The sequence below is a fragment of the Triplophysa dalaica genome, chromosome 18, assembly GCF_015846415.1.
Source record: "Triplophysa dalaica isolate WHDGS20190420 chromosome 18, ASM1584641v1, whole genome shotgun sequence".
Lineage (NCBI taxonomy): Eukaryota > Metazoa > Chordata > Actinopteri > Cypriniformes > Nemacheilidae > Triplophysa > Triplophysa dalaica.
Window position 1 is genome coordinate 10,413,302 of NC_079559.1, and position 26,506 is coordinate 10,439,807.

Here is a 26,506-nt window from a genome sequence, read left to right on the forward strand (position 1 = left end):
TTTGTATAGAAAAAATTCCCTGCTAAAAGTTTTAATACACATTCTAAAAGCGACCCCAGATGCCATTGTAGAACATTAGGACAGTATTATTATTTTAGAGAACTGTTCAGAGAGAGAGAACGGGCGAGAGAGAGTGGCATGTGATGTATTCAGACACTTCATTAAGTGAATGGGGGGCTGGTTTCAGAGACTCCCTCTAGCTTTACACACAAGCACAAAGACATAAAGAACATAAAGGCTGCAGCATGCAGGCAGATGCCGACATCATCCCGTCCTGTGAAGATCCATTCAAAGCAACTGTGTCCTGCACCTTCCCTCATTGTACACACAATCTTGCATTTGTTGTTGATTGTGTGTGCAGGATCGGCTATGCTTTTGAGGATGAAATGTCACAAATTTTAAATTGCTAAAATCCTGTTTCGCTACATACCTCCAGATGTAACTGGTTTGTGTTGGTCACTTCACATTTCAAAATTTAGCTTCTGACAGCTGCTTTAAGGGACTCTTTTCCATTCATTTATCTGTTTGTGTTCTCCTTAACAATCAAAGTCATGACATTGCTGTCAGGGTCTAAGGTTAAAGGGAAGTGGTAGGGTTGGGGAATAAATAAATCTCATTAGCTTGAAACATGTTAAAATGCATGCATGCAGGTTTTGCCTCAAAATCACAAGAACCGTTAAAGTTTGACTATTCTGAATATTCTGAAGAATTTGCAGACGGACTATAAACTATAACTGACGTTTGCTGATTTAGACAGGGCTGGAGAGAAAGAGCAAGCAGGTACGGCTTGCCAGCATTTGATGCGCTTGTCAGTGAAACAGACGGAACACAAAACAGAACAGAATGCATGCGGGTTGTTATATCAACTCAGTTTGAGATCTCCGTGACATATCAGGCTTTCCTCCTCTTTTTCTCTCTCTCATAGAATGGAGGAGTGAGAGGAGGGAGGGGGGTATCAGAGGGGGGTCTGTCTGTCTGCCTGCGTGTGAAGGCACAGACGGTTCAGTAGTAATGTGATGTGTGTCCCGAGGGATGTTTGATGGATTAATGCTGAGCAGCTCCATTGCGATGTACCACCTGATCTCTCTCCCACCGCCTGCCTCTATAAAACCTGCCTGACTGCTGATCTCAGCTAGTCTCACAGTCTCTCCTCTCTCTGCCTCTCTCTCCCTCTTTCTCTCTCTCTCTGTCTCTCTCTCTTCTCTATCTCTTCCACCGCCTCCGCTGCAGGCTAGGAGCTATCCAGTGCTGAACAAGTGATTTTTTTCTTTTTTTTCCCCAAAGCGTAAGCAGGCGTGTGTTTGTACAGTAGCAAGCACACACACACGCATTATTGTATCATCAGACATCTTTCTCGCCTCCTGCGTGCTCTTTATTTTCTACATTGACTCTTTTTTTGTTTCCGGGACGTGGACCATCTTTTTTGTTGGAGTGGAGAGAATTTTCATTTGGGACCACGCAGAGATTTTCCTTGGGATTTTGTCCTTGTTGGCTTTCTGTCTGCGGCCGATGTGAGGGATTTCTGCTGCGTCTGCGTGTGCGAGCGACCGTGTGTGAATCATGCCACGTTCGTTTCTGGTGAAGAAAATCAAACTGGATGATTTCTCCTCGTCTTCTTTGACAGCATCTAATCACCATCATGATGATCACCTCGACGATTCCTTTGCACGCTCCCGTTCCCGTCCCACGACGAGCCTGGGTGTCCGGCTCTGCCAAAATGGTGAGTACGATGTCTGTCCCAGATATTGTTTCCATGCAGTTACACATGCAGTAGATTCACTTGATGTTCAATCCCATCTCCAAAAGCTCGGACGACATTGCCATCTAAAATACCCTACTTAGAATGTTACATGACAGAAAAATTCTGTGTGTTTTGAACATTTAAAGTCCAGCAGATGTTACATAAATCATTCCGTTCTGGATTTAGGATCCAAACTAATCCCTAAAAGCTTCCATCCTTTCTCCCCCAGCCCCCTCAACCCCATCCTCATCGCCTCCCATTGTACCCTGTTTGTTTTTGTATTTTTTTGACACATGCAGATGTGCGGATGTAAATCGGGTCACACTGGGAGATCAGCTTATCCGAATAAAGCCAAGCACCCAGGCTGATACCAGTTTATTGTTGTAACAGCTAATGCTAACGCTAACACCTCAAGAGTTGGGCTAAGCGATGTGGATGCTGGCGCTTTGTGGAGCTGATGTGTTTGTCCTTAGCTCATACTGCCCTTGAGTTTCAATCCCCCCCACCCACAGCATCGCTTCAGCATATTCTCTCTAGCTCTTACTCCTCCCCCATCCTCCTTTTCTGCCTCATCTAACTATTTCTCCTTTTCTCGCTGCTGCTTCCGGGCACATGAATCTAAGTGCTGCTGGGGGAGTGGGGGGCGGTTCGAATTTCAGCCATCATTGATGTCTCCCGAGACATTTCTTTACAGTACTGTACGGTTGGGGGGAAAGATAAGGAGAAATAGAGGATGAAAATGCTTGCGGCAGCACTGACTTTTGTCACATGAGGCGGCAGGGTACAGGAAGCGCATGCATGCACACACAGAAACACACACACACACAATGGGACAAATAGCATCACAGCATCCCCAGCATCTCTTAGCAGACATGATGGGGCAGGCTGAGCTAAACTAAGCCAGTCCAGTGAGACTAAAGTGAGTCCATGAGCTCTCTGTCCTAACAGGCAGATTTTAGTAGCAGATGTGTGGATCTATCTGGCCTGGAATGATGTTTTTCAGGGATAAGCGAGATAAGACAAGAGGGATATCATCCCACCTGTTACAAAAACAGCAAACATTTGTTGTTTATTTGGGCCAACATGTGAACTTTTAGCTAGACTGCTCCTTTAAAATTACTATTAAGGTTTTATATTGGACATGTTTAATTTATTAACATTTTATTTACTGCATTTGCGTTTTAAAACTTTGTGATAAAAAGAGAAAGCGTTTGTTTCATTCGAACCGCATGGTATTTCTCTCTCGGTTAAAATGGGTTTCGTCCTCAGTCATTATTGTGACAGACTCACGTTTTTTGCGGCATCGTGAAGGTCAAGCGTCAAGACCTCCTTAACAAAGAACGAACTACTCCTCATGTCACGACAGTCAATATAGGCTGACAAGAAACGCTAAAAATGTGTTTATTGCTCGGAGACGCGATCGTCTTTTATGGGCTGTCGAGGAAAGACTCGAAACAAAGAATGCGTCTCAAAATCACAGTGAGCTTGTTGACTAGACAACATGTTTTGGAAACGCAAGTGCGATCCGAGCGTCCTTTTGTTTGACAGACAGTAAATGCTGACTGACACTTGTTGCACGCTTTCATTTGACCTAACAATATATTTTGAAAAGTCCATTTGTTTTATATAATTTTAATACATTTTTATATCGTAATACTACTAGATTCAACCAATAAATAAATAAACATATTAACAATAAAAAGCATCTCTCTGCAGATTTGGTAATTAAACCTGGATTAGGTTATTATACCCACAAAGAAACCCAATGAGAACCAAAGCTACTATTATTTTACTCTACTATATTTATTTTACTCTACTATAGGTCATAATAAATTAAAATAGAAAACATTTATAAAAAAAATATAGATGCATATTTTGTGACCTTTTGCTTTCTTTATTCTCACAGGTTTATTAGCTCAAAACTGATTCCAATTGTGTTTTAATGCTTTTGGGTTTCCCTTTTAGTGCGTATAGAATTAAAAAGATTTTGTTCAAAGACGTGGCACCTTGCCTTTGTGACCCTGGACAACAAAACCAGTCTTATGGGTAAATTTCTAACAATTTAGATTTTTACATAATTTGAAAGCTGAATAATTATGCTTTCTATTGATGTATAGGTTGTTAGGATATGATAATATCTGGCAGAGATAAAAGAAAACTCTGGAATCTGAGGGTGCAAAATAATCAAAATATTGAGAAAATTGCCTTTGAAGTTGTTAATAAGAGGCACTGTTACTGGCCATCCACTTACAAAAATAAAGTTTTGATATATTTAGCATAGGGAATTTACAAAATATCTTCATGGAACATGATCTTTACTTAATATTCCTTATGATTTTGGGCATAAAAGAAAAATCGATAATTTTAACCCATACAATGTATTTTTGACTTGAACAAAAAAATGTTCCCGTGCTACGTAAGACTGGTTTTGTGATCCAGGGTCACATATTATGTCTGTAAATTCAAATGCCGATAAATGTGTGTCTGGGCCCCACGGCTGCCAGAAATCCTTTTAGCAGGTCTTGAATGACCCTCAAGATACATTAAGGCTCCATCCTCGCTGCCATAGGGCTCAATAATCCGTTTAGAGAAGTTAGTGTGAGTTTCTTTGTTTCAGTACGTACAGTATATGGATCAAGCTATTCTTTCTTACCGAATATATATTTCTACAATGTTTGTAGTATTTAGCTGTGTTTTAATGCTTTAAAAGCTGTGAAAGAGCTCCAGTTCTCTACTTATGGAATCCATTTAGCTAATTAGTTTCCTTTTCACAATTTTGAATGTTAACCGCCATTTACTTTTAATTTCACCATTGTATTGTGTTCAGTTAAATAAACAAATGAACACAAAACAACTGGAGCCCTATAGCTTAATCCTATCGCATTCTTTCCTATAACTGAGTGGCTTCTTCATCTCATGAAAGAGAAAGAAAACAGGCACTTATGCTTCCACTACAGTTAACCTGCTTTAAAGCCATTACACGTGTTAAAACCCTCTGGGTCTCACTCTTTCTCTCTCTCTCTCTCTCTCTCTCTCTCTCTCTCTCTCTCTCTCTCTCTCTCTCTATCTCTCAATCTCTCTCTCTCTCTCTCTCTCTCTCAATTTTTCAGTTTCAAGGTACTTTATTGGCATGATTGCTTGTTCTTAGAATATTGCCAAAGTGTTGAACATATAACAGAAGCAAACATTTAAGTAAAATTAAAATCTCTCTCTGTTTCTCTCTCTCTCTCTCTCTTACACAAACATACACTCTCACTCATTCATACTCTTCTGATGATAATGGAAATATTTTATTTTATTTATGAAAATCCACATGTTTTAAACTTTGCAATAGGATCTGCTTGTTGATGTTGTTGATTCTAAGATGACGTGATATAGCTGTTGTGGTATCGGGTGTTTCAATATCATCTTACCCGTTTCTTTTTGTGTCTATTTTTTCTCACTATACCTGTAATCTGTGGTCTGTAATTGCTTTTCACACTCCTGCAGTTCAGTGGAGAAGCGAGAAGTTAATAAATGAATAACTCGCTCATTGGTAATATTTTTCTGCTGCAGGCTACATCAAGGATTACATCAGTTCTTCAGCATACTCAGAGGAGAAGCAGGCCGACATGAAGGTGGGCTCTGGGTTGTCAGATCCACTGTACTCCCCTGTCAGCAGTGGTGGAGGGGAATACTGCCAACCCGACCTGGAACATCCGGACAGCCCTCAGTCCGGCCTCACGGCCCCCGGATATTTCAGCAGCGAGAGCGAGTCCCTTACTGAGGGTTACACCATGGACGCGTTCTTCATATCCGACGGGCGATCGAGGAGAAAGGGAGAAGTCCTCGAAGCAAAGAATGATGCTCCAGAAGATAAAGAAGTGGGTGGGGTCAGCAACGGAGGCCCCAGACACAGCTGCAACGAGTGCGGAAAGACCTACGCCACCTCCTCGAACCTGAGCCGACACAAGCAGACCCACCGTAGCCTCGACAGCAAGATGGCCCGCAAATGTCCCACCTGCGACAAGGTCTACGTGTCCATGCCAGCGCTGGCCATGCATATTCTCACCCACAACCTCAAGCACAAATGTCATGTGTGCAGCAAAGCCTTCAGTCGGCCGTGGCTTCTCCAGGGGCACATGCGATCACATACGGGTGAGAAACCATTCGCCTGCGCCCACTGCGGTAAAGCCTTCGCAGACCGTTCCAACCTACGTGCACACATGCAGACGCATTCGGCCTTCAAGCACTACCGCTGCAAACGTTGCAATAAAACCTTTGCACTGAAGTCGTACCTGAACAAGCACTACGAGTCCGCCTGCTTCAGAGGCTCCGGAGACGAGGATGAGTCTGGATCTGAGAATTAACAAATCCAGATGCAGCATGAGAGAGAAGAAAGATTAAAAAGAGATAAATGAGAACACAAATCCCTCTACCCTCCACTTACTCCTTCACAACTTCCCCCACTCTCCCCTTTTTAGAAAGCAATATTTTCACCGAGAAAAACCAAACAAACCCAATAATAAGAAGACAATAATGAATAGATGCTGGATTTTTTTCTTTGGTAAAGACTTCACTCATACAGACACTTACAATTATGAGGCCTGGCATGCAAATTTTTATGAGCATAATGCTATTATTAACAATAGTAATAATATTTAGATTCCTGATGTTTTATAAAAAATACAAAAAAGGAAAAAAAAACATAAAAAGGACAGCAACAAGTTTGTGCTTTTTGAGAAATGAAAATCGATTTGTATTTTTATGCTGCTCTTTTATTTTGAATTCTTTTGCAACTGCCAACATGAACTTTTTATGAAAATGTGAATATTGACAGTATTGGCAAAAAAAGAAAAGGAAAAAAGATTGTAGACCTCTAAAAGGTGAAAACTTTTGTTACACTTTGGTATTTTATTTATAAGTGTTATTTTTATATCGAAATTCCCACAAATCCTTGGTTCCATTTTAATTTATTGAACTATTTATTTAATTTATTGTGCCAATCATTTCTTTTGACTATTGGTGTATGATGGAGCAGAGTGACCGCTGATCAAGTTTGCCACGGTTGCCATGGATACATTGAGGATACAGCATCTCTCATTACGATAAGGACAACAGGGACTTTCAACATCATGAACGACTGAAGAACTTGAACACTCACTCTGGTGGTCTTCCTGCACAAACCACACTTAAACAGACTGCATGTGCTCCCAGTGACAGGAGCTCCTCCCCTTGTCTTCCTGTTCCATGATTACCTCACCCAGAGGCAGGTATGACCCCCAACCTCTGCTCTGTCCATGCTCTTAAAGCACCCATCAAACAAACCTCATTTCTACCATTCCAGTGTTGCTGTGTTGAGTATTTATTTATTTATGCACTATTTTCCATTTTCTTATTTATTATTGTGTATTTATTTATGTACCTATTTATTTATTGTTTTGTTTTTTATTCTCTGTGTTATGGATTCTGAACTGCCGTTGAACTTGAAGATGCTGCTCTTTAATGAAACTCTTTATATGCATGATTCAGCTGTAGAGGAATTTTAGTCTTTTTGATGAGGAACGGTATGCAGTGTTTAAGAAAGAGGAATTCAGGTGATGATGCTTTGAATAATGGGCAATAATTCTTCTTAGGTACAGCCACTTATATAATCACAGCTGTCCTGTTAGCAGTCATTTAGGGCAATAAACGAAACCTCCTAAATATCTCAAAGGTCATTTTCTCCATTTCGTTGTTTCTGTTCCATTTCCTGCTGAAGCTAGGACCCACCCAGAGTGTCTATTAGTGCTTGTGTGACTCCACCCTCATGTCTGTGACATTACAATTCATCTCATTTCTAAAGCCAAACACTTCAGTATAAATACCTAAACACCAATAAAAACACGAATGACATACACAGCAAAATCGAATTATACTGCTCCCTGTAGGAGCAAATCAATCTTATAATACTCTCATTTTGTACTTACAAATTTAAATTACACTTTAATAATGGAATCAGCAGCAATAATTTTAACTAGACAACCATCCATTATTTTTTACTGGAGTAATGCTACTGTCTTGCAATAGCTTTCGAATGTAATTACAAAAGACCAACCCACAGCGTTACATATTCATTGCTTTAAGCTCGCTATCCAAATAAATCCCATCATAAGTGGCAGCTGCCAGATGATATGAATATGACAGACTTTCAGTGACATGTAAAATAGGAGTACCAAATCCTAGACCCAGAAATAATAACCCCACATCCCCGCCCCTCTCACCGACCAATCAGAATGCTGTATTCAGCCAGACAGTGTTTGGGGTGAGAGGGTGATGAGTTCAGGACGGAGATGAAACAAAATAGAGGCTTAATGCCAGAATTGCTGGTAATAACTGAGCATATGGCATTGATGTGCCGCTGCTGTTTAATAAAGATCAGAAAGGTGTTTGGAGATGAAAGGATGAGAGGCACAATTGTGTAATCAGTCTCTGTTTTTACATCCCTGGAACAGTTGACTTTATAATAATGATATTTTATTATCACCATTAAGAAGGAAAACAGTGTAAAGCAATAAACCATGATAGGTAGTGTGATATTTTTTTTTACTGCAGCAATAGCAATATGATTAAACACCAAAAAGTTCAGAAAACAAATAATAATAAATAAACAATGAATATGTTTTAATTCATAATTTTCTGATTTTTTAATTATCCTGACTTATATCATCTTGGTAGAGATCCCAGGTGTGCAGTTTTAGTCATTTTACACCTTTGAATGCAGCTCATCCAATTAGAATTTAGAGTCTGAACTGTTTTTTTACCTTAAAAATGTAATTCAGTGACAGAGTAGTTCATTACTTCCATATATGATTAGTACATTCTCTAATTGTAAGTTACTTTAGATCCAAAAATATGTATCAGCATATATTTCCCATTCTGGCACATGTGCTTAAACGTATACAGATATAGCTCATGTCAAAGTGAATGGGCAGATCTCTAAGGAGTTAACAGGTGTTGGTGGACAGACAGTAGTCAAGGAATATAATTGAGTCTGCGTTTGACCTTGGGAGGTAGGTTGAGCAGCAGCAGCCAAAGGCTCTGTCAGCGTTTTGCATATTGTAAAAAGGACGGCACAATCTCAGTAATGGGCCAAAACCTGCAGGGAATAGATAATGAGTTTCCCCTGCCATTTTTCTCCTGCACTTCATCTCTTATCCATTCATTTCTGACCTGGTACATTGGCACGCTGTGTCCAAGCAGAGCTCAGCATCGTTGATGGACACCCATCCCGCTTTTGTTCTGAAACCATCTTTCATTATTCTGACACAACCACTGTTTGAGAATCAACACATTGTCTTCTATGACCTGAAAGGTACTTTACGTTTGGATATTTTCCATTGTCAATCTTTATAATAGGGTTTGAGAGGACATTCTGATTATGCAAAGCTTGCTGTAATGTAAAGCATCTCTTAAGGCTGTATAAAAGGTCTACCATCAGCTCTTCATTCTCTTTTCCAGAGAAATATTTTCCCACAAACATGACGAAATGTCAGAAACCTGACAAAACAAAGAAAGAAAAGCATTATTCCTGAAAGGAGTGTAAATATATGTGTATATAGATCTCAGCAATAATGAGAAGTCGCATGAGACATTTGCTTTACCTTTTCCGAACAGTCGAACCCTGGACAGGTTGGAAAGGATCAGGGACTCCATCGGTTCATTACCTGCTGTAGCTACCAGCAATATTAACAATGCTGATTATTCTCTCTGTTCACCAGGATCTCTCTATGTCTCTCTTTCTCTTATTTTTTTTCTTTGTGTAAGTGCCCAGCCTGGCTGAACAATAACATGAAGTGCCAAAAAAATAAAGAGTTATTTCCATGACAAAAGCCTTCAGCATATGGTAGGCAACTCACAGCCCTCCATATGGTCCATGAGAGATTTCAAATTGTCTCTCATTTTCTCCCTTGCCTTCTCTCTTCAGCTTATTTCTTCCTCTCTGTGTAAAGACATATAGATTTTTCCACTTCTGATACTACATTTTGCCTGTTATGAAAGGTAAAGCCAATAGTGATGTTTATGAACAATAAAATCAATAGCACAAGCAGTCTGATGTGTCTGTTCCATTTTATCGACTCTCTACCTCATTCATCCATTTTTTGAAAAGAACAACAATTCACACAAACACCGATCATGGATAAATAATGTAAAAACTTGCCCACAGCGTTGATATACGAAGCCTGTAGATGTATGTCATAAACACAGAGACACCGTGTGTGCCTTGCTCTCACAACACTCAACTCAGCAATAATGAAAGAACTTGATGCTGAACTGGGATCAGCCTTCCCTTTATGCATCAAGCCTATAAGGATCCTGAGAAAAAGATCAAAACTGTTGTCAAGTCAGCAGCTCAAGTCAATCTGAAAGCTTGCACTGCATCTGTTCTGGTGCTGTTAAGCCAGTCTAACTCATTAAATGTTAATGAAACATTGATTTTATGTTACTCTTTGGCCCTACAAAGATGCAGCACTCAAAGCTGAATAGCACAGCAAAAGAAAGAAAGAAAGATAGATAGATAGATAGATAGATAGATAGATAGATAGATAGATAGATAGATAGATAGATAGATAGATAGATAGATAGATAGATAGAGAGACAGAGAGAGACGTCAGGAGAGAGCAGTTGTCCAGGAAATTGGAAACAGGAGTCAGATTTAAACATTGTGTCCTTTGTTGCCCTGCAGCGCTAGCAGAGAAGGGACTGTTTTAGTTTGCCTGTGTTGCGTTAACAGATGGCTGTGAATTCACTGTTATTTTATATTAACAGTTCCCTCAAGTGATGCAGTTAAAAATTGAAAATTAAGAGAAGGCTGGCTCTCTTCTGCCCCCTTAAGGGCATTTAAACTGTTCTTGGTTAAACACATTACTTCCAGGTAGAGATATCTGTCGAATATAAGCCTACATTTAAGATTAATAAAAGTTTTAAAGGTGATAATATGTTTTTAATAAGTGAACATACTAAGTTTTGCTTAAGCATGAGTCAGACGGTTCATTAAACAGAAAGTCAGACGGGCGAGCAGAGAGACAAAGTGAGCTGAGAAACAGATCAATGCTGTTTATGGGTCATGTTTTCAGACCGGAGATGCATCTAAAAACATTAAAAAATGTATGAACTGTTCATGCAGAACAGCTGGGGTTGAGTAGAACATTAATAAATGTTAAAGTGCAGACTAATGCAAACTTAAAGTAACTACTTTAAACACATTCATTAACAGTATTAATGGGTCAATGACAAATAAGATTTTCAAGAAGAAAAAAAAATGTTTTAAGCAAAACAGTTTGAAAATGTATTTTTATGTCCAAAAAAATGTATTGTGTTGATTTATATTGGTTTTACAGCATTTTAGGGAGCATTAATTCATTATTAAACAAGATTTCTGATTTTACCACCCAGAAAATGTCAGGTGGTGCGACCATATATTAATTTAAAATAATATACATTTAATGTATTTAGCACTGAGTATTTTTCCCCTCATATATAAGAAATTTAACATAAAATCATGCCAAAATATTTTATTAAGAATTTTATTGAGAAAATTAACATTTATTTCTCAGTTTTGTTCTCTGTTTGTATGTTCGGACGGTCGCACCACCTGACATTTTTGGTCTTTCAAACACCAAAACTCAAAAAATCTATTGAATTTCAATAAAATGAAAAGGGTTTCTTATAAAGGACATATTGTAGATCCATTTGATATATGACATGTATTTATTCAAATTCTTTTTAGGAAAATAATGAATTTGGACACAAAAAATACATGTCACGTCATTGACCCTAATACTATTAAAAAAAAATAACATTAATTAACTGTAATGCACATATTTTCCTTCTTTTTCATTATGACCAATTATTGTATTGTGGCAGGTTTACTGGAAAATATGATTGTGTATAAAGTGGACAGTGTACCTAAACAACACAAGGGTAAACAAAGGATGAGAGAATATTTTTGAGTGAACTGTCCCTTTAAGTTGATTCAAAGCTACCACAATATCCTCCAGTTGAGATATTCATGACCCATGTAAATGACTATTTAACTTCAATATAAATTAAGGCTAAATATAATTGTTTTACTTAAACTTCGTCGTAATTTTCGAAATTCTGTGTTTTGAATCAAAAATAGCTCATTTATGAAAGTCATGTAAACCTGAAGAATTTTTTCATGGGTGGGGGGGGGGGTCTCTGTGTAACTAAAGTCAGTGTGGTGATGCTGGTCTACCTCCCTTTGTGGAACCATTAGATTTCATAAGAATTAATTATTAAACACCACCATCTACAATATTGAACATGCAACCCTAAACCACTCTCAGTAAAGAACCCTGATAACACACATCCTACTGAGTTTCATCTTTTACTGCCACAGGACACTAAGGTTAAACATGTTCTCGTGGATCATAAAATACAAGAGACAAAGCAAAATGGAAAGATAATCACAATGTTTTAGATCCTTAAAACAAATTGCAAAAAAGAGCCGTGTGATTGGAAACCTATAGAATTAACACATAATACAATATATGTGTGGTGTGGAAATGCTTTGTGCGTGCTTATGTGTTTAAAAGATTTGGGTCTCAAAGCTAAACAAGTTCAAGTTACTGATTAAATATAAAGAGATAAAGAGACAAGAGCTGCCTCTCGGTCACATTCAGATATGTTTCCCACTACTTGCAACAGCAATGTCATGGGTTCAGATTCCAGAGAATGAATTTGCTGATATGATGTAAAGCAAATAGGAGTGATAACCATTCAATCATGTGTACTTTTTTAAAAGAAACAGGTATGGTTAAATGGCTACACCCCTTTGAAACAAAAATATTTGGGAATGTACTCGAAACATAATGCAATGTAATAAATACTGTACTACTTCTATATATTGGAACCTTGTGCTTAGTTTTTTCAATATTTGAAAAGTGTCGAATAAAGTGTAAAATATTAACAATGTTAAATAATATAATATATATTTCAAACATATAATAAATAAGCCTATGTGTAGATGTTGTATAGTACCTTTTACTTGTAGTTAATAATAATAATTGCTCTGGGCTGTTTTGGAACTTATTTACTCGGACGCATTGACGTCAACAGGAATGACGTTCGCATGACATCTGCTGGTAGTTACGTTTCACTGCAGTCAGGTCTCAGCTCACACTTGCACTTTTTTTGGAAAAACAGCAGAATTGGCAAAATATGAAACCCTTATTATTTTCTTGAAATGTTGTTTTTGTTGCACTAGCTATTACGAGTAGAAACTAATTAGCAGAGGTTTGCTAGACGTGATGTGGTGTGGAGTGCTCATGGTGCAGTTATGACAATATCCTAGATTACTTCTAACAAATGATGGAGTATATCAATTTAATTTAAATACGTCTTTAAAAGTTTACAGCTATATAAATGTGTATAATCCGAGTGGACAGTTTGTAATAAATTAACATCTCCTTCTAGAAGAGCCTCATTATCCAGACTCTCTATTCACTGAGTTTCTGTGTGTGCCAGCCTGACTGCTCTTGATGTTTTCTGCTGTTTGTGTGTAAACCCATCTGCCTGTTACAGCCTGCTGGCACTGGCAGTAGGTCCAAACCTCCCTTCTGCTCCTGTCAGAAGAATCAGCTCACAGCATTTAGAGATCCGAATGTTCATGTTACTTTACATTAACAGTCCACAGAGAGCAAAGTAAGAGTTTATCTTAAAACAACGCGTTACAGTCTTTAGCATTTTGTTGCAGCTTAAACATTGGGTATTCAATTAATGATTAATTAAAAATAGGAAAAAAAAAAAAAATTGGGTTTTTGATATTATTTCACAAGACTTCATTAGAATGCATCAACTGCTGTTTTGATTGGTCTGTGATGCAAACGGAAGAGAGAAGGCGGGGTTTACTCGCGCATGCGCAGAAACAACACTTCCTCGTTTCTTAAACATTAACCAGTGATGCTTCAAACTCTGCGATCTGTTTTCCGAAAGTGCACTGGCACTCCAACTTTGAACCCGTTCCGAATATACACCCGTAATATGGGCAGTTTAATGAGAGAAAACCGCTCCATCCATTCTGACAACATTCCGGACGTTCATCTCATCCCGATGGATGTGATCACACGACCCATCCCGTCAGTGTTAGAAGAGCAGAAGGTCCAAAGTCTCATGACGAGCATACAGGTACATAAACAATTCCACTAACTAATATATTTACTTTGTCCTTCCTGAAAAGAAAAACAATAGGAACCATCACAGAAGTTGTAATAGATGTAATGATTATAATGAGAATTAGTTTTAATGGAAGCTTAAATGATCTGACATGTGTTGTGTTCTGTTGGTTGGATGCTGTCTGTCAAATGGAAATCAGTATAACACCGTTAAATGTGGATTTCACATTACATAAAGCAATTTTTGAGTTATAATGTTAACCATGTGCAATGTAAATACAAATATATTGAGTTTTTCAGTAGAGGTGACATTATGGTACAAGACAATCCCTCCAGTTACTAAAACATAAAAATGTATGTGTTTATTTGGCCATTACATATTTTTCCTAAGTAGACTATTATGATGGTTTTTCTAGGGAGGATCAGGAATCTCAGTTGTGCCTCCTATAGATGTATTGTGGATCACCGGAGAAAAGGGTGGAAATTATTACTATTCTTTTGGAGGCTGCCATCGGTTTGCTGCCTATCAGAGGTTAGAGATGACATCCATACCAGCCAAGATTATCAAATCAAACATCTCAGACCTGCGGACCTACCTGGGAGCATCAACGCCAAATCTACAGTGACTTTTATAATAGTTTTTCATTTATTTATAGTATATCTATTTATCTATTCTATGTAAAATATTCTTTAGCAAACATGTTTATACTTTGAAAATGATTTATTTAGGGATTATAGTAATGGGAAAATTCATACATCCCTTTGGAAACATGGAAAGAAGAGAGAAGATACAGATTCTCAGATACATAGCACCTACAGATTTGAAGCGATTTTCACCAAATTAATATTTCAAGGTTTTTTATCCCCAAAATATGTTTCTGAGAAGACAATCTGACATTTAATCCTAGTTAGTATACTGTGGATCAGTCACCATGACTAAACAGATCTCCTTTATCTGCAAACTTTCCGTCTCACCACTAGATGGAAGCGTTATAACACCATGAGAGAGATATATGAACATGCTTGTGAAAAGTTCCTAATCTCATTATGGCGTTATGAGATTTAAACCTGGATTTTACAGACAGGGTGACATTTTCTTCCAACGATGTGGCCCACAGAACAGATTGTCAAACTGTTCATAACAAAACTTTGTTTCCCGTACTTAACACAACTGGGCTAACTCTTCAGATAATTGAGTTTTTTTACAAAGTCATGGGATGCACATACTTGTAAACAACGAATAAACTCACAAATGGATATATTTATGCACCCAAAATGCATTAAAGGGACAGTAACCCCCCCCAAAAAAATATGTAATAGTTTACTCACCCTCAGTTATCTCATTTCGTGTTAAACAGAACAAAAAATAAATAAAAATCCCAAATTCTATGGAAGTGGAGGATGTTTCAGAACTGAAAATTGCTCACATTCTTACAGATATCTTTCTTTGTTTTCAACAAAACAAAGTAATTTACACAGGTTTGAAACAACCTGAGGGTTAGTAAATGATGACATCATTTGCAATATTGGGTGAACTATCCCTTTAAAAGTGATGAGGTACCATGCAGATTATATTCTTATTTTTTTAGATCAAATTTGTAGACTACTTTACTTTTTATTCTGTAAATAAAAAAATGTTTATTTAAAAAGTAATGGGTTGGAATAGTGAATGGATTTGTTTTCAGACCTCTCCGACCCATGATGGTTTTATACTCCAGTTAAAACAGCTGTCATTTCAACTTCTTATGCCAAACCACAGTATGAACATCCACAAGATGACCACAGGCGTGTGCTGACCACTAGACTTATATACTGTGCTTTCTGGACCGGAAGCCTTGAAAATGGGCCACAAGAGGTTTCACAGTAGATGTTGTCTGTTACAGTCAGATTCATAACATTTTTTTCTCCTCATACTTTGTCCTTTTGTTTTGAATCACTTTTGTACTTTTACAACTAGAGCTAAACACAATCTGCCCATAGAAACAGCAATTAAAGTTGTTGGCGCACCTGTTGATCATCACAATTTATTGTAATAACTACAAATTTTGTTCTGTTTATTTTAAACATTAAACGTTTTTTAAAACCTATATTTGATTTTTATATGCCATTGGAGGGGCATGAGAATGATTGAATGTTCTCTGAAGCTTATCCATAAGGGCTGGACACGTTTGGAGTCATGGGTCATGAGAACTGGCCGACGATGTTCTCTTCAGTAGAGAAGAGCGATGAAAGGAATGAATACTGTTCCAATGCATTGCTATATATAGATTTAAACTCACTGTCAGATATTAAGAGTGGAACGGCTGTATTGCTTCTTGACTTGTGAGTAATAGATGGAAAGTTCTATTAGTCCTTTCTTCTCTGATATCTCAGCTGTGGTCCACAGGATCAGAAGACGACCATCTCAGATTTTTTCCCCTTAACGACATTTCACTTCCTTTTCAACTCTGACCTCGGCCTGATATCCATAACCATAGACTTGTCAGACAAGAAGACTATGTAAACAATGACGACCTGAGTGCAGGTGACTAACTACAAAGTAATGCTTGGTAATAAACTGCAAGAATAATCAGCATATTTTATTTTTGGGTAAGTCAATACAAGAGCATCATGATTGTCATTGAATTTTTCAACTATGGCCATAGTTGGGAACCATTGCAATTCCCGAATCAAATGCAAAGGATCAAATCCATCACATCGCTAGAGAATGTCTCCAAAATCTGAAGTGGAAGTGACAGATAAAATATATGACATCCAAAATGTCTACTGTTGGAGGTTGAAGACAACTGTTCATTAAAAACTCCCATTGAAACAAACAAAATACAATCGTAGCAAATGTCTGCCGCTCAAAAGTCATGCTTCTCATATTGCATCAATGTATGGGTTTATGTAACATTGAGCGACAAGGTCTTAAACTGTGCCCTGTGAGACCTTGTCGCAGTCTTTGTAGTTAGACCGTTTAACAGGATACAAACAGCTGCTGATTACAGGAATCACGTCTTTACGACCATGTCCTTTGATCACGGAGGAAGGTACTGGCCAGCGATTGGGATTTCTACCTTGTAGATCACCGCTGGAAGATAACAGACTCTCTCCATTGGCGATATACTAGTCCCTGGGGTGCTGGCCCTGATCTTGGCCTCCCTATGGGCCCCCTCAGGAAGTGAAGACGGGGCCCCGGGCCTCGGCGGAACAAACCTGCACGACTGTAAATTTCTGGCAAAAGAATGGTCGCGTGTGAGAAGACTTCCTGTGGCTTGCTCACGGCCTGGAAAAAATGTCTCCTTAGTAATCTCATGACACGCACAAGCCTGATTGAGGAGATGGAATAAAGAGAGACGGTTACACACCCAGTTTAGGAAGAGTGGGGTGCACCTGCTGCTGTTCGGGGAAATAAAGGAAGCTGTAATGTTGTCTCCATCTCAATGATGTTTTCTGACTAGACCGAGATTTACATTGACCATCAGAGAAGACAAGGTACAAGGTACTGTATTTTCCGCGAATTTTCTCTTGCAGATTAAAGGAAACGTTCACCTTTGAAATTCTGTCATTATTTACTCACCCTTTTGTCATTTTAAACATGTGACATGTATGAATACTTCCTTCTACCGAACATCGGAGAACAAATTTTGAAGAAAGTTGCCAACCAAACAACATTTGTCCCAATTGATTTGCATTGAATGGAAACAAAACCACAGAGAAGTTTCTCCAAAAAAATTTATTTGTGTTTCACAAAAGCGTAGTTTGTAGGTTTTGAACAAAAGGAGGGGGGAAAATTATGATAGTTTTTTGGTGAACTATCCCTTAACTGAACTGACCCAGAACTGATAATTTTGTTGTTCCAAACATATGACTTTTATATCTTAAGCAATTCATGTTTTCTTAGTTTTGAAAATTATATTTTGTCAATGGTGTCTAAAACCACATTTCTGGTTAAACTTTTGCTTTAAGAATGTGTTTGAAAGTGAATGTGACGGACTGCTGTGAGTGATTACTTTGGCCTCACAGGGACCTGTCATTGTCCGCTGACTGATGTTATTACTGCTTTTGACAGGTGTGACAATGATCTCTCACTCAAATCCACTCTTTCTGGGAATCATGACAACACAGGACACTAACTTTGACCTGGAAGCAGACCTCCCTTTCTTTTCACATTGAGCAAATGATCCATTTACATTAACATTTATGCGTTTGGCAGATACTTTAATCCAAAGCGATTGCATTATCCTATACATTTGTTTCTAAGTATGTGCAATCCACTGGGATCAAACCCACGACGTTGACTTGTTAATGCAATGCTCTTACCACTGAGCTACATGAAAGCCAGGGCATATGATTCTAAATGTGTGATCATAAAGATTTAAATGTTTTGTAGATGTTAATGCAATGCAACGTTGATACAATTTATGGCTGTTGTTGATGATGATGTCATGATTATACTGAACCAGAGATTATTTACAAAATACAGCCCTGTCCAAAAGTGATTTCCAACTTTGGTGAATTTATGGCTTTGCTTTTTATTCAACTTTGCATGCATGTTGCATTAGTGGACATGAAGTGTAATTTGAAGCTCAGCTTTGAATATAATTTTAAAGAGGATCGGCGCATTTAAAAGTGAACCTACACATTCTCTCCATAGGTTAAAACAGTTATACAAAACATTGAATTTACTCTAAATTTACCTTCATTTGTGGTAATTGAATGTTTTGTTTATATAAATGTTATGTCAGGTATTGTTTACATGTTATCATTTGCAAGGTAATGTCACACCAATATCTGTTTCAGATAAACATGGATTTCACTTTCTAGAACAAGTAACAACTAAGCATTTCCCCATACAAAAATTAAATACATTTGTTCTCCCTTTTCATTTGAATGAGCTCATCAGTGCTCGCATTTAACATTGTCTTGCCTTACTCTTGTTTTGAGGTGTCATGTAAGTGTGCGTGTGCGTGTGTGTGTGCATGTGCGTGTGTGCATATAAGTCTTGTTTTGTATGTCAAAGGCAAGAGTTATGGAGCAATATAGGACATGAATAGACTTCCGTTTCCTGTACAGCTTTTGGCAGGATCCTACCATTGACCCTTACCTGCAGGGGTCAGTAAACTTTTCCCTGAATAGCATGTGATTTCACACTGTGGCTCTGTGTGCTGGACTAATCCCCTGCTGTCAGTACAGTCCGGGAAGAGGTTCACATCATTACAAAGTAATGACGTATACTTTGTCACTACACAGAAACATCTATGAAACTATTTCGGTATGCTTGTGAGTTACATATGAGTTATGGACCTTTCATCCCCTTTGGATGGACAAACGATCCCCTTACAAATGCTGTGAAAAATTAGCTATCCCCAAAAAACATATTTTTCTTCCTCTTTTCCTCACACCCCATCATCCCATGTGGCCACAATATGAGTTATCTGAACAAATGCACAGAATGACCGAGGTCAAACAGTTGATGAACTGTACCATAATATTGTGCTATGATCATTTAATAATATGAATATAATTTCTGTTTTGCATTATACTCTACATCGCGAAAGCAAAATATTCTCTATATTTATGCACGGAAGTTTAGCAAACATGTGTGCCAGCAGTTCATGAGCATAATTCAGCAAAGTGTATATTGTGTTAGGTGGAGGGGAGGTTCTTATAGAGCTCTTATAACCAACCCCCTTTTGCCAAAACACACACACACCTGTTCCACTCACTCAAATATATGAACCCTAAAGCTGACACAGTCTCCCCTTCTAAACAGGACTGTCAGTTTATCTCTGACATGATGTTATCGGCCCTGTAAACTTGTGTATTCAGCTGCATTTCTACCTCTGTGACCCCATCAAACACACTTGGGAACCCTTAGTCTGTCTGTGATAAATAACTAGTAAAGAATTATTCTGCATATGAATCTTATATTTATGAGCATGTTCAAAAGCTGTTTCCCCTTCTTGTAAAAGAATTCAGAGCGAGCATCTTTGCTCGAATTGATGATGATTTTGAGTAGATACGGTATAAATTCAGGGTTGCTTATTATTCAGTAATTTGTATAGTTTATAAAGAATCAGGTTGGTTTTGACTGGTTTTATGATCATTGCTGATTAGTGACGCTCTTTCTTCATAGATTACTGCCCCCCCAGGCTTGTAAAAATGCAATGCAGGTGTTAAAAAAACATTGTTGATGGTGGGAGGGGTGGTTGTTGGTGCAGCTGAAAGGACAGATAATGGGTTTAAGTGACACTACGGCATGTTTGTGAAAGCTTCTCCAAGTGACATATTACAGGGCTGTGCAGGCGAAGAGAAAATAAATGAGATGGTCTGGAAACCATTTGCCACTGTTTCACTCTCTATTTCTTAGATCATCCTAAACATCTGCCTCGTGTTTATTTACCCAACACCCGCTTCTTGGCTATAAACAAACCATCTCCGCATGAGATCTGCCCCTGCAGAAGCTCATAGCCTCAAGCAGGACTACTGTCCGAAGGCGACAATCCACTAAACAGTTGAGAGATCAGCAAACATTTTAGCACTGCATTTGGAAGTAATGCAAAAAGTCAAAACTTGGCTAAGTCAATTTAGAGTTGCCATTGTGACCTACATCAAATTTTGCTTCTTTAATTTCCTTTTATATTTTGATGACATTTATTATTCTAATTCATTTATTATGCTAATTTGTATAATGCATTTGAACAGTTTGTTATATAATATTATATGATATAGTGATGGAGAATTTTTTTATCTTAGCAGTTCTTATGTGGTGCTCAGACTTTGTTGACACTTTTTCGATCTTGTTAAAAATGGACCGAATATCAAAATGCATTTGGTCCAATAAAGCAGCATTTAGTTATGCATATAGAAACAGTAAGATATTATTAAACCAAATGAGGATGACCACATAAGCTGAGGTTAAAAGATGAGAGGTCACAGGTTAGTGAGTCTGGTCACATAAACCCATATGGTTGATTTAAGATCCTACATTCCTTCAAGTCAAGAGAATGGTCAAGACGAAGAGAGACAATTTTCTTTATCTAGTCACAGGGTTATTAAAGGAAAGTAAAAACTTGGGAGCATGAAAAAACAAATGCGTGAATGTTATTAATAATGTTACTAAACTGTCCTTTAGTCATTTTAAAACTAAATTAAACTTAAACATAATATAAAACCCTAATGAAAATATAATTTAGTCACAACCTAATGCGTATGACAAAGGAAGGGAATGCAAGCAAGATGAAAGAGAAAAAAATAAAAAATTGAAGAGGCTGAGAAAGAGAGGGAAAAATTGGGGATAGTCCATTATGTTGTTGGTTCTTTATCTTGGCCTGTATGTGCTTGAGCTGAGGAAAAACAAACGGTAGCAGGTCTTAAACTCTCACTCGTTGTAATAATGTGATTTTTAGAGCAATTAAAAGTTTGGGTGGTATTTAAAAACAATTTTGAACTGCTGTTTAGTTATTCGACTCGAATTACCCAATGCGCAGATAAATAAGCAGTTGACCTTTTTCTTGTTTTTCAGTCACGTGGGCTACTGGTGCGTTGTGTCCCGTGTAAACAAGCATGTGTTGATCTGATGTGTAGCATTAGGTCGCGTTTGCCATTGTGTTTACAGCGCGTGAATTATTAGGCCCACTGTTTGTTTTTAACGCTTGGCTGTCAAATGGCCTGGCAATTCAAGGCAGTAAAGTTGGGATAACTAAGATCTGCGTCACTTGCAGGTGCACCTTTCTGTAAATTTCATATTCGGCCACAAATATCTAGCCTATGTCTAGTAGGCCTATTTGTAATAAAAATACACACTAGTACATACTAATATGCAAACGTAAATGTTAATGTCTTAAATGTAATAACAGTATACTTTTATTCATTCATTTGCGATCATGAAATGCATTACGCAAAACGCAAGTACAAAATGCAAACAAGATGGGAACTTTTTACATTGATAGAATAAATATTTACTCAGGCTATTATTCATACCTTTTTACTTTTAATTGGACAAAACACTAAACGCGTTAATTGATCTTGTTTGTTTATAATGTTTTCTCTTTATCATATCATGTGGTCACAAAAAATCTGTCCGCTGAATGTTTACTTTCTTTTGAGAGTAAAATATGAAATATGCCTTTTGCTTGAATATGGTTGAATATTTTCATGTTTTCCCAATATGTTTTGCGACACTGTATTTGGTTATTTGCATATGAATGTGCGCTCCTCCCTGAGCCTATAAGACTCCGTGCGCCAAGATCCTTGTTTATTCGCGCATGGAGGCGCATCGACAGGACTGCTAACATGTTTTTGACCAAATGAGATTGATCTGTTTTAATAGATCAGAGAAAACACGCGTCGAGGTTTTACAATGCAGTCTTTGCGCAGCTAGTGCTCGACAGCAAGCCATCGTTTTTGGGATAGTTTGGATACCGTCCTCTCTGTGGGATCGAGTTCTTTTGTTTTTTTTCTTTGGAATCCTGAGAAGTGATGGCATTCGCCTTGCTCCGGCCGTTGGCGACTCATCTGGCGTATCCGGACGTTGCCATGATGTCCGAAGATGATGAAAACCGCAGTGAAAGCGACGGCAGCTCGGAGCAAAGTTACGGCTGCTGTCCCAGCGCGGAGAAACTGCGGCGAATGTCCCGCAACACCACCGTGAGCGGTGTGGTGATTGTAAAACAGCGAAACGCTGCAAACGCGCGGGAGCGGGACAGAACGCAGAGCGTCAACTCGGCTTTCACAGCATTACGGACTCTAATTCCCACCGAGCCGGTGGACAGAAAGCTGTCAAAGATTGAGACTTTGCGCTTAGCTTCCAGTTATATCTCTCACCTGGCCAATGTACTCCTGATAGGGGATGGAGGAGAAGAAGCGCAACCGTGCGTGGGTGCGGTGTACAGCGCGCAACCGGAGTGCGGAGGAAAACAGCCACGCACTATCTGTACTTTCTGCCTCAGCAGCCAACGAAAAGGGGTAAGAGATGCATTTCAAATACTGTATATGAACATACGCGAAGAGAAAAACCTAGAACCATGCATTTATTGCCTTGAGGTTGTAATTGTAAAGCAGACACAGCTGGTTTCTCTTTTATGGATAAGTGTGCAAGACGAACTACAATTGTCTCCATTATTCCTCTACGATAGGCTAAACCTTAACAACTTTTTAACATGTATTTTTAATGTCTTGCTCACTGTTTTGTTTAGCATCCATGCTCCTGTTTACCATATAAATAATAATTTTTAATGATTCTGTGATTATACAAAATATAATGGAAAAAGTAGCCTGTATCACACATATGATTGCATGCATGGCCTCATTTATATGTAGTTGTCATGCCTTTAAAATCAAACCATGTGTTGCCTGGCAGGTGAAGGATGGAATGGACTGTGTCCGGATCCGGGGCATCACTGCACTCCGCGTCACGCGCCGGTAGCAGCAGGAGAATGAAGCCTCAACTCAGGGAGCGCGAGAGGTGAGCGAGTCTCCTCGCCAAACACGCGCAGGATTTTCAAAAGACTCGCTATTCAAACAGGCTTTTTATTTGATCTTTTTATTTTGTCCTTTGTATAGATATATGAACATTTAAAATGCAGTGCATACATTTAAGTTTTCTTTATTTTTTAAAGAGAATTTATACATTTTTCTTCAAATTGTTTCTTTACCACGAGGGAATAAATATATTTTTTATCAAAATTCCAGTGTCCTTTGTGAGTTTTGCATGGCTTACAAGAAACAAAAACAAGAGAATGTTTACAAATTGTTAATATATGTTTCTAAATATATGATGCTGTTTGCCAATATTTTCCACCGCTTTAAAATTATTTTTATAGCACAAAATTCAAAATGCTGGGTACCTATACAGCTTTTATCAGCTCACTGTGTTCAGTAGATCCAGATAATCCGTGCAGAGAGTCTTAAAAATAAAGATTGCAGCATTTTTCTATTTTAAATCTTATTTGAATTTGTCTCATTATAAATTTAGTTGTAAAAGTAAACTTGTTCTTTTTAAAATATGATTGGTATTATAAAGCAAATGACATTTATAGAAGTTTAAGGAAAAGCTTTTCACTATTTAGTGGTTCTTTCCCTCAGGATTTATTTCCCATTGGTTAAACATCCAAACATGGCCAGGAAAGAACAGTCAAGAGACTGTTGTAGGCCCATGGGAGGCCCTCGAACTAGCCAGTCATAAGGAAAAATGGAATCAGATGCAGTGTACTCATTGACCAAATTATATTTTTTTCATCCTTGCTCAACTGGAATTTAAATTCTAAATCTTTGCTTTGATTTGTGGCTTTCCTGTGACTCAGTGGTATGAGCATGGTGCTAGTCAAACCAAGGTCATGGGTTCAATCCCAGGGGATTGCACATAGTCAGAAACAAATGCATAGTACAATGCAATGTAACTCACAAAGTGTTTGCCTAATGCTTAAATTTTAAAATACCTTTTATACATCTCTCTCTCATATTCTCATTTTCTCCCTATGACTCTCACCATGTGTTTTTAAGATCTGGGATGGATTAGTCACGGTAAATACTACCCTTCGGTCAGCATAGGGACCTGCCGCAGCTGTGCATCTTTGAGCTGCATAAATCACTATCGGGTCAACTTGGGGGGGGGTTCAGTTTGGAGTAAGAGAAACTATGGGGGGATGTTGATTATAAAGGAGGCAGAAGGTCCGAGTGAATATTAGAAATCATAAGTTTTGGATAAATGTCACAGGTTGTTGTAAAATCCAGTGTGGTGGGTCTTTAAAAATGAACAAAATAAAGACTTAATATATATAATGTCCAAATACAAATGATAAAAATAAGAGAATAAATCCATATAATAGACTTTGTGTAGTGGGTGAACTTGTTGATTAAAAATAAAATGTAGCGGTCCAACAATACAATGTCTTACATCTCCTATTGTGATCCATGAGAGAAAGTGATACAGATTTCGGTGCGACATGAATAATCACTAGATGAATCATTAATTTTTGTATAATAATTTTTTAACATGCAGTCAAAATTAAAATAAGATTATACTTTATACTACTAAATATTATGATGGAATATCATTAGATTAATAGAAGTAAAATAAAAAAATAATATGCATAATATTTTAAAACTGATCAGAGGCTGATTTATTGATATTTATGTTATAGTTTAGCAGTTTCATCTAGTTCAGCAGTTTGTCATGATGGCATTTCAGTGTTATGGCAGCTCAGTCTAAATTCCCCACATAAGATGCATATTAACATTATCTAATGTGTGACTGATCTCTAAATGGTTGTACTGTAACGCTGCAGTTTCAACACAGCAGATTCTGCAGATAATCTTCAATTTTAGAAGCTTCATAAATTTTGATTTGGTCTCTTAGGTCTCTTTTTCGCTTGGTTTATTAGAAACCCTTCTTAACAAACCCAACAACCTCATTGCTGACAGACCTCAAACCATTGACGCCCGTTTACTAATGTCTAGCGGTTGCCTGGTGATACTTCTCCCAAAAGGAAGCTCCCTCCTCTAAGTTTTGGCAGGAAAAAATTGTCTACAGCCAGCATGGACACAGACATGCATACACACACATACGCACAGAGTGTTTGAATTGATGGTAAATGGTTGAAGAAGAGATGAGGAAGACTCCCTGGTGCTTGGGTGTTCATGGAAACTTAATTACCTGTTAATAATAGAGAAAAACTCTCTCTTCCTTTTTATCTCTCACTCTCTTTCCGGTGTGTGTGTTTTTGGCCCATATGTCCGACGTGAGATGGCTCCCCCAGGCTTTTGTTCAAGGAAGTTGTCACGGACACACAGGAAAGCAAAACATGCATGTCCGATCCCACCATGACCGTCTCGCCATGCCTCAAATACACACACACGCAGATCATCAGCCTCGGACATATTGTACTGATGTTATTTTTTCCAGGGAGCAGTGCGAACTTTGAACTATAAAGTAATGGTATTAACATTATAATAAAAGGGATTCAGTTTAAAGTTATGTAAAAGGATTTTGCTTACAGTAAGAACATAAGGCGGTAGTTTAAATTTCAAGGAAATATTTGAAGGGTGGAACATTTTTATGTTGGTGTTAAATTAGTAAAATACCTAAAAATGGATGCATAAATAATTACAATTGATTTATTGTAAATTATATGTATCTTTTTTTATTGAATGTTACTTCTTAACACATTTTTATGATGGATATCTGTTGAATGTAGGTTCAAAGGTGATGTCCTGATTGTGAAAGTGAACCTGTGCCTCATGAATTTGTTATGTGAGGGTATATAAGGGGAAAAACTCTTCAAGACCATCGTTAAAATGTTAAGTTAAGAATTAAAATGTTATATATACACTCATCATTGCATGCATAAAGATTTTTGACATTATATTTAAGCCAAAGCAAGTGAAAAGTGTTTATATAATGTAGACACTGTATCAAAATTGCATTTGTTGATTAACCAAACTTTGTTGCATCCAAATAAAACAATAAACTGAGGTAAATTATTTACAACTTTTTCCCCTTCAAGCCTTAAGAAGGAAGGAGGAAGCATCATTATTGCATATTCTTGCATTCTCAGTCTCTCTCTCACACACACACTTATTGTTTTGTTTAATGTTCAGGAGTCTGGAAGCGGAATTCCCTGAG

General features: G+C 37.9%; 3 protein-coding genes across 3 annotated transcripts; all 3 read left to right on the top strand.

Moving 5' to 3' along the window:
- The first annotated feature begins 1,155 nt into the window (after window positions 1-1,155).
- Window positions 1,156-6,095, top strand: scrt2 (scratch family zinc finger 2). The gene is made up of 2 exons (XM_056730129.1): window positions 1,156-1,720; window positions 5,297-6,095. Exons 1-2 carry the CDS (start codon window positions 1,561-1,563, stop codon window positions 6,088-6,090), a joined length of 954 nt encoding a protein of 317 aa, XP_056586107.1. The 5' UTR covers window positions 1,156-1,560; the 3' UTR covers window positions 6,091-6,095.
- Window positions 6,096-13,653: 7,558 nt separating this feature from the next.
- On the top strand, window positions 13,654-15,983 carry srxn1 (sulfiredoxin 1 homolog (S. cerevisiae)). Its single transcript, XM_056773478.1, has 2 exons — window positions 13,654-13,909; window positions 14,313-15,983. Exons 1-2 carry the CDS (start codon window positions 13,685-13,687, stop codon window positions 14,520-14,522), a joined length of 435 nt encoding a protein of 144 aa, XP_056629456.1. The 5' UTR covers window positions 13,654-13,684; the 3' UTR covers window positions 14,523-15,983.
- A 6,176-nt stretch (window positions 15,984-22,159) lies between these two features.
- On the top strand, window positions 22,160-23,568 carry tcf15 (transcription factor 15). The gene is made up of 2 exons (XM_056729593.1): window positions 22,160-22,848; window positions 23,243-23,568. Exons 1-2 carry the CDS (start codon window positions 22,363-22,365, stop codon window positions 23,306-23,308), a joined length of 552 nt encoding a protein of 183 aa, XP_056585571.1. The 5' UTR covers window positions 22,160-22,362; the 3' UTR covers window positions 23,309-23,568.
- Window positions 23,569-26,506: the final 2,938 nt, after the last annotated feature.

Bases quoted from the DNA above. Each gene is read 5' to 3' on its own strand.
- scrt2 (XM_056730129.1), top strand. From the start codon at position 1,561: ATGCCACGTTCGTTTCTGGTGAAGAAAATCAAACTGGATGATTTCTCC. The intron at 1,721-5,296 runs GTGAGTACGATG...TTTCTGCTGCAG, and splicing joins TGTCCGGCTCTGCCAAAATG to GCTACATCAAGGATTACATC.
- srxn1 (XM_056773478.1), top strand. From the start codon at position 13,685: ATGCTTCAAACTCTGCGATCTGTTTTCCGAAAGTGCACTGGCACTCCA. The intron at 13,910-14,312 runs GTACATAAACAA...TGGTTTTTCTAG, and splicing joins GTCTCATGACGAGCATACAG to GGAGGATCAGGAATCTCAGT.
- tcf15 (XM_056729593.1), top strand. From the start codon at position 22,363: ATGGCATTCGCCTTGCTCCGGCCGTTGGCGACTCATCTGGCGTATCCG. The intron at 22,849-23,242 runs GTAAGAGATGCA...GTTGCCTGGCAG, and splicing joins TCAGCAGCCAACGAAAAGGG to GTGAAGGATGGAATGGACTG.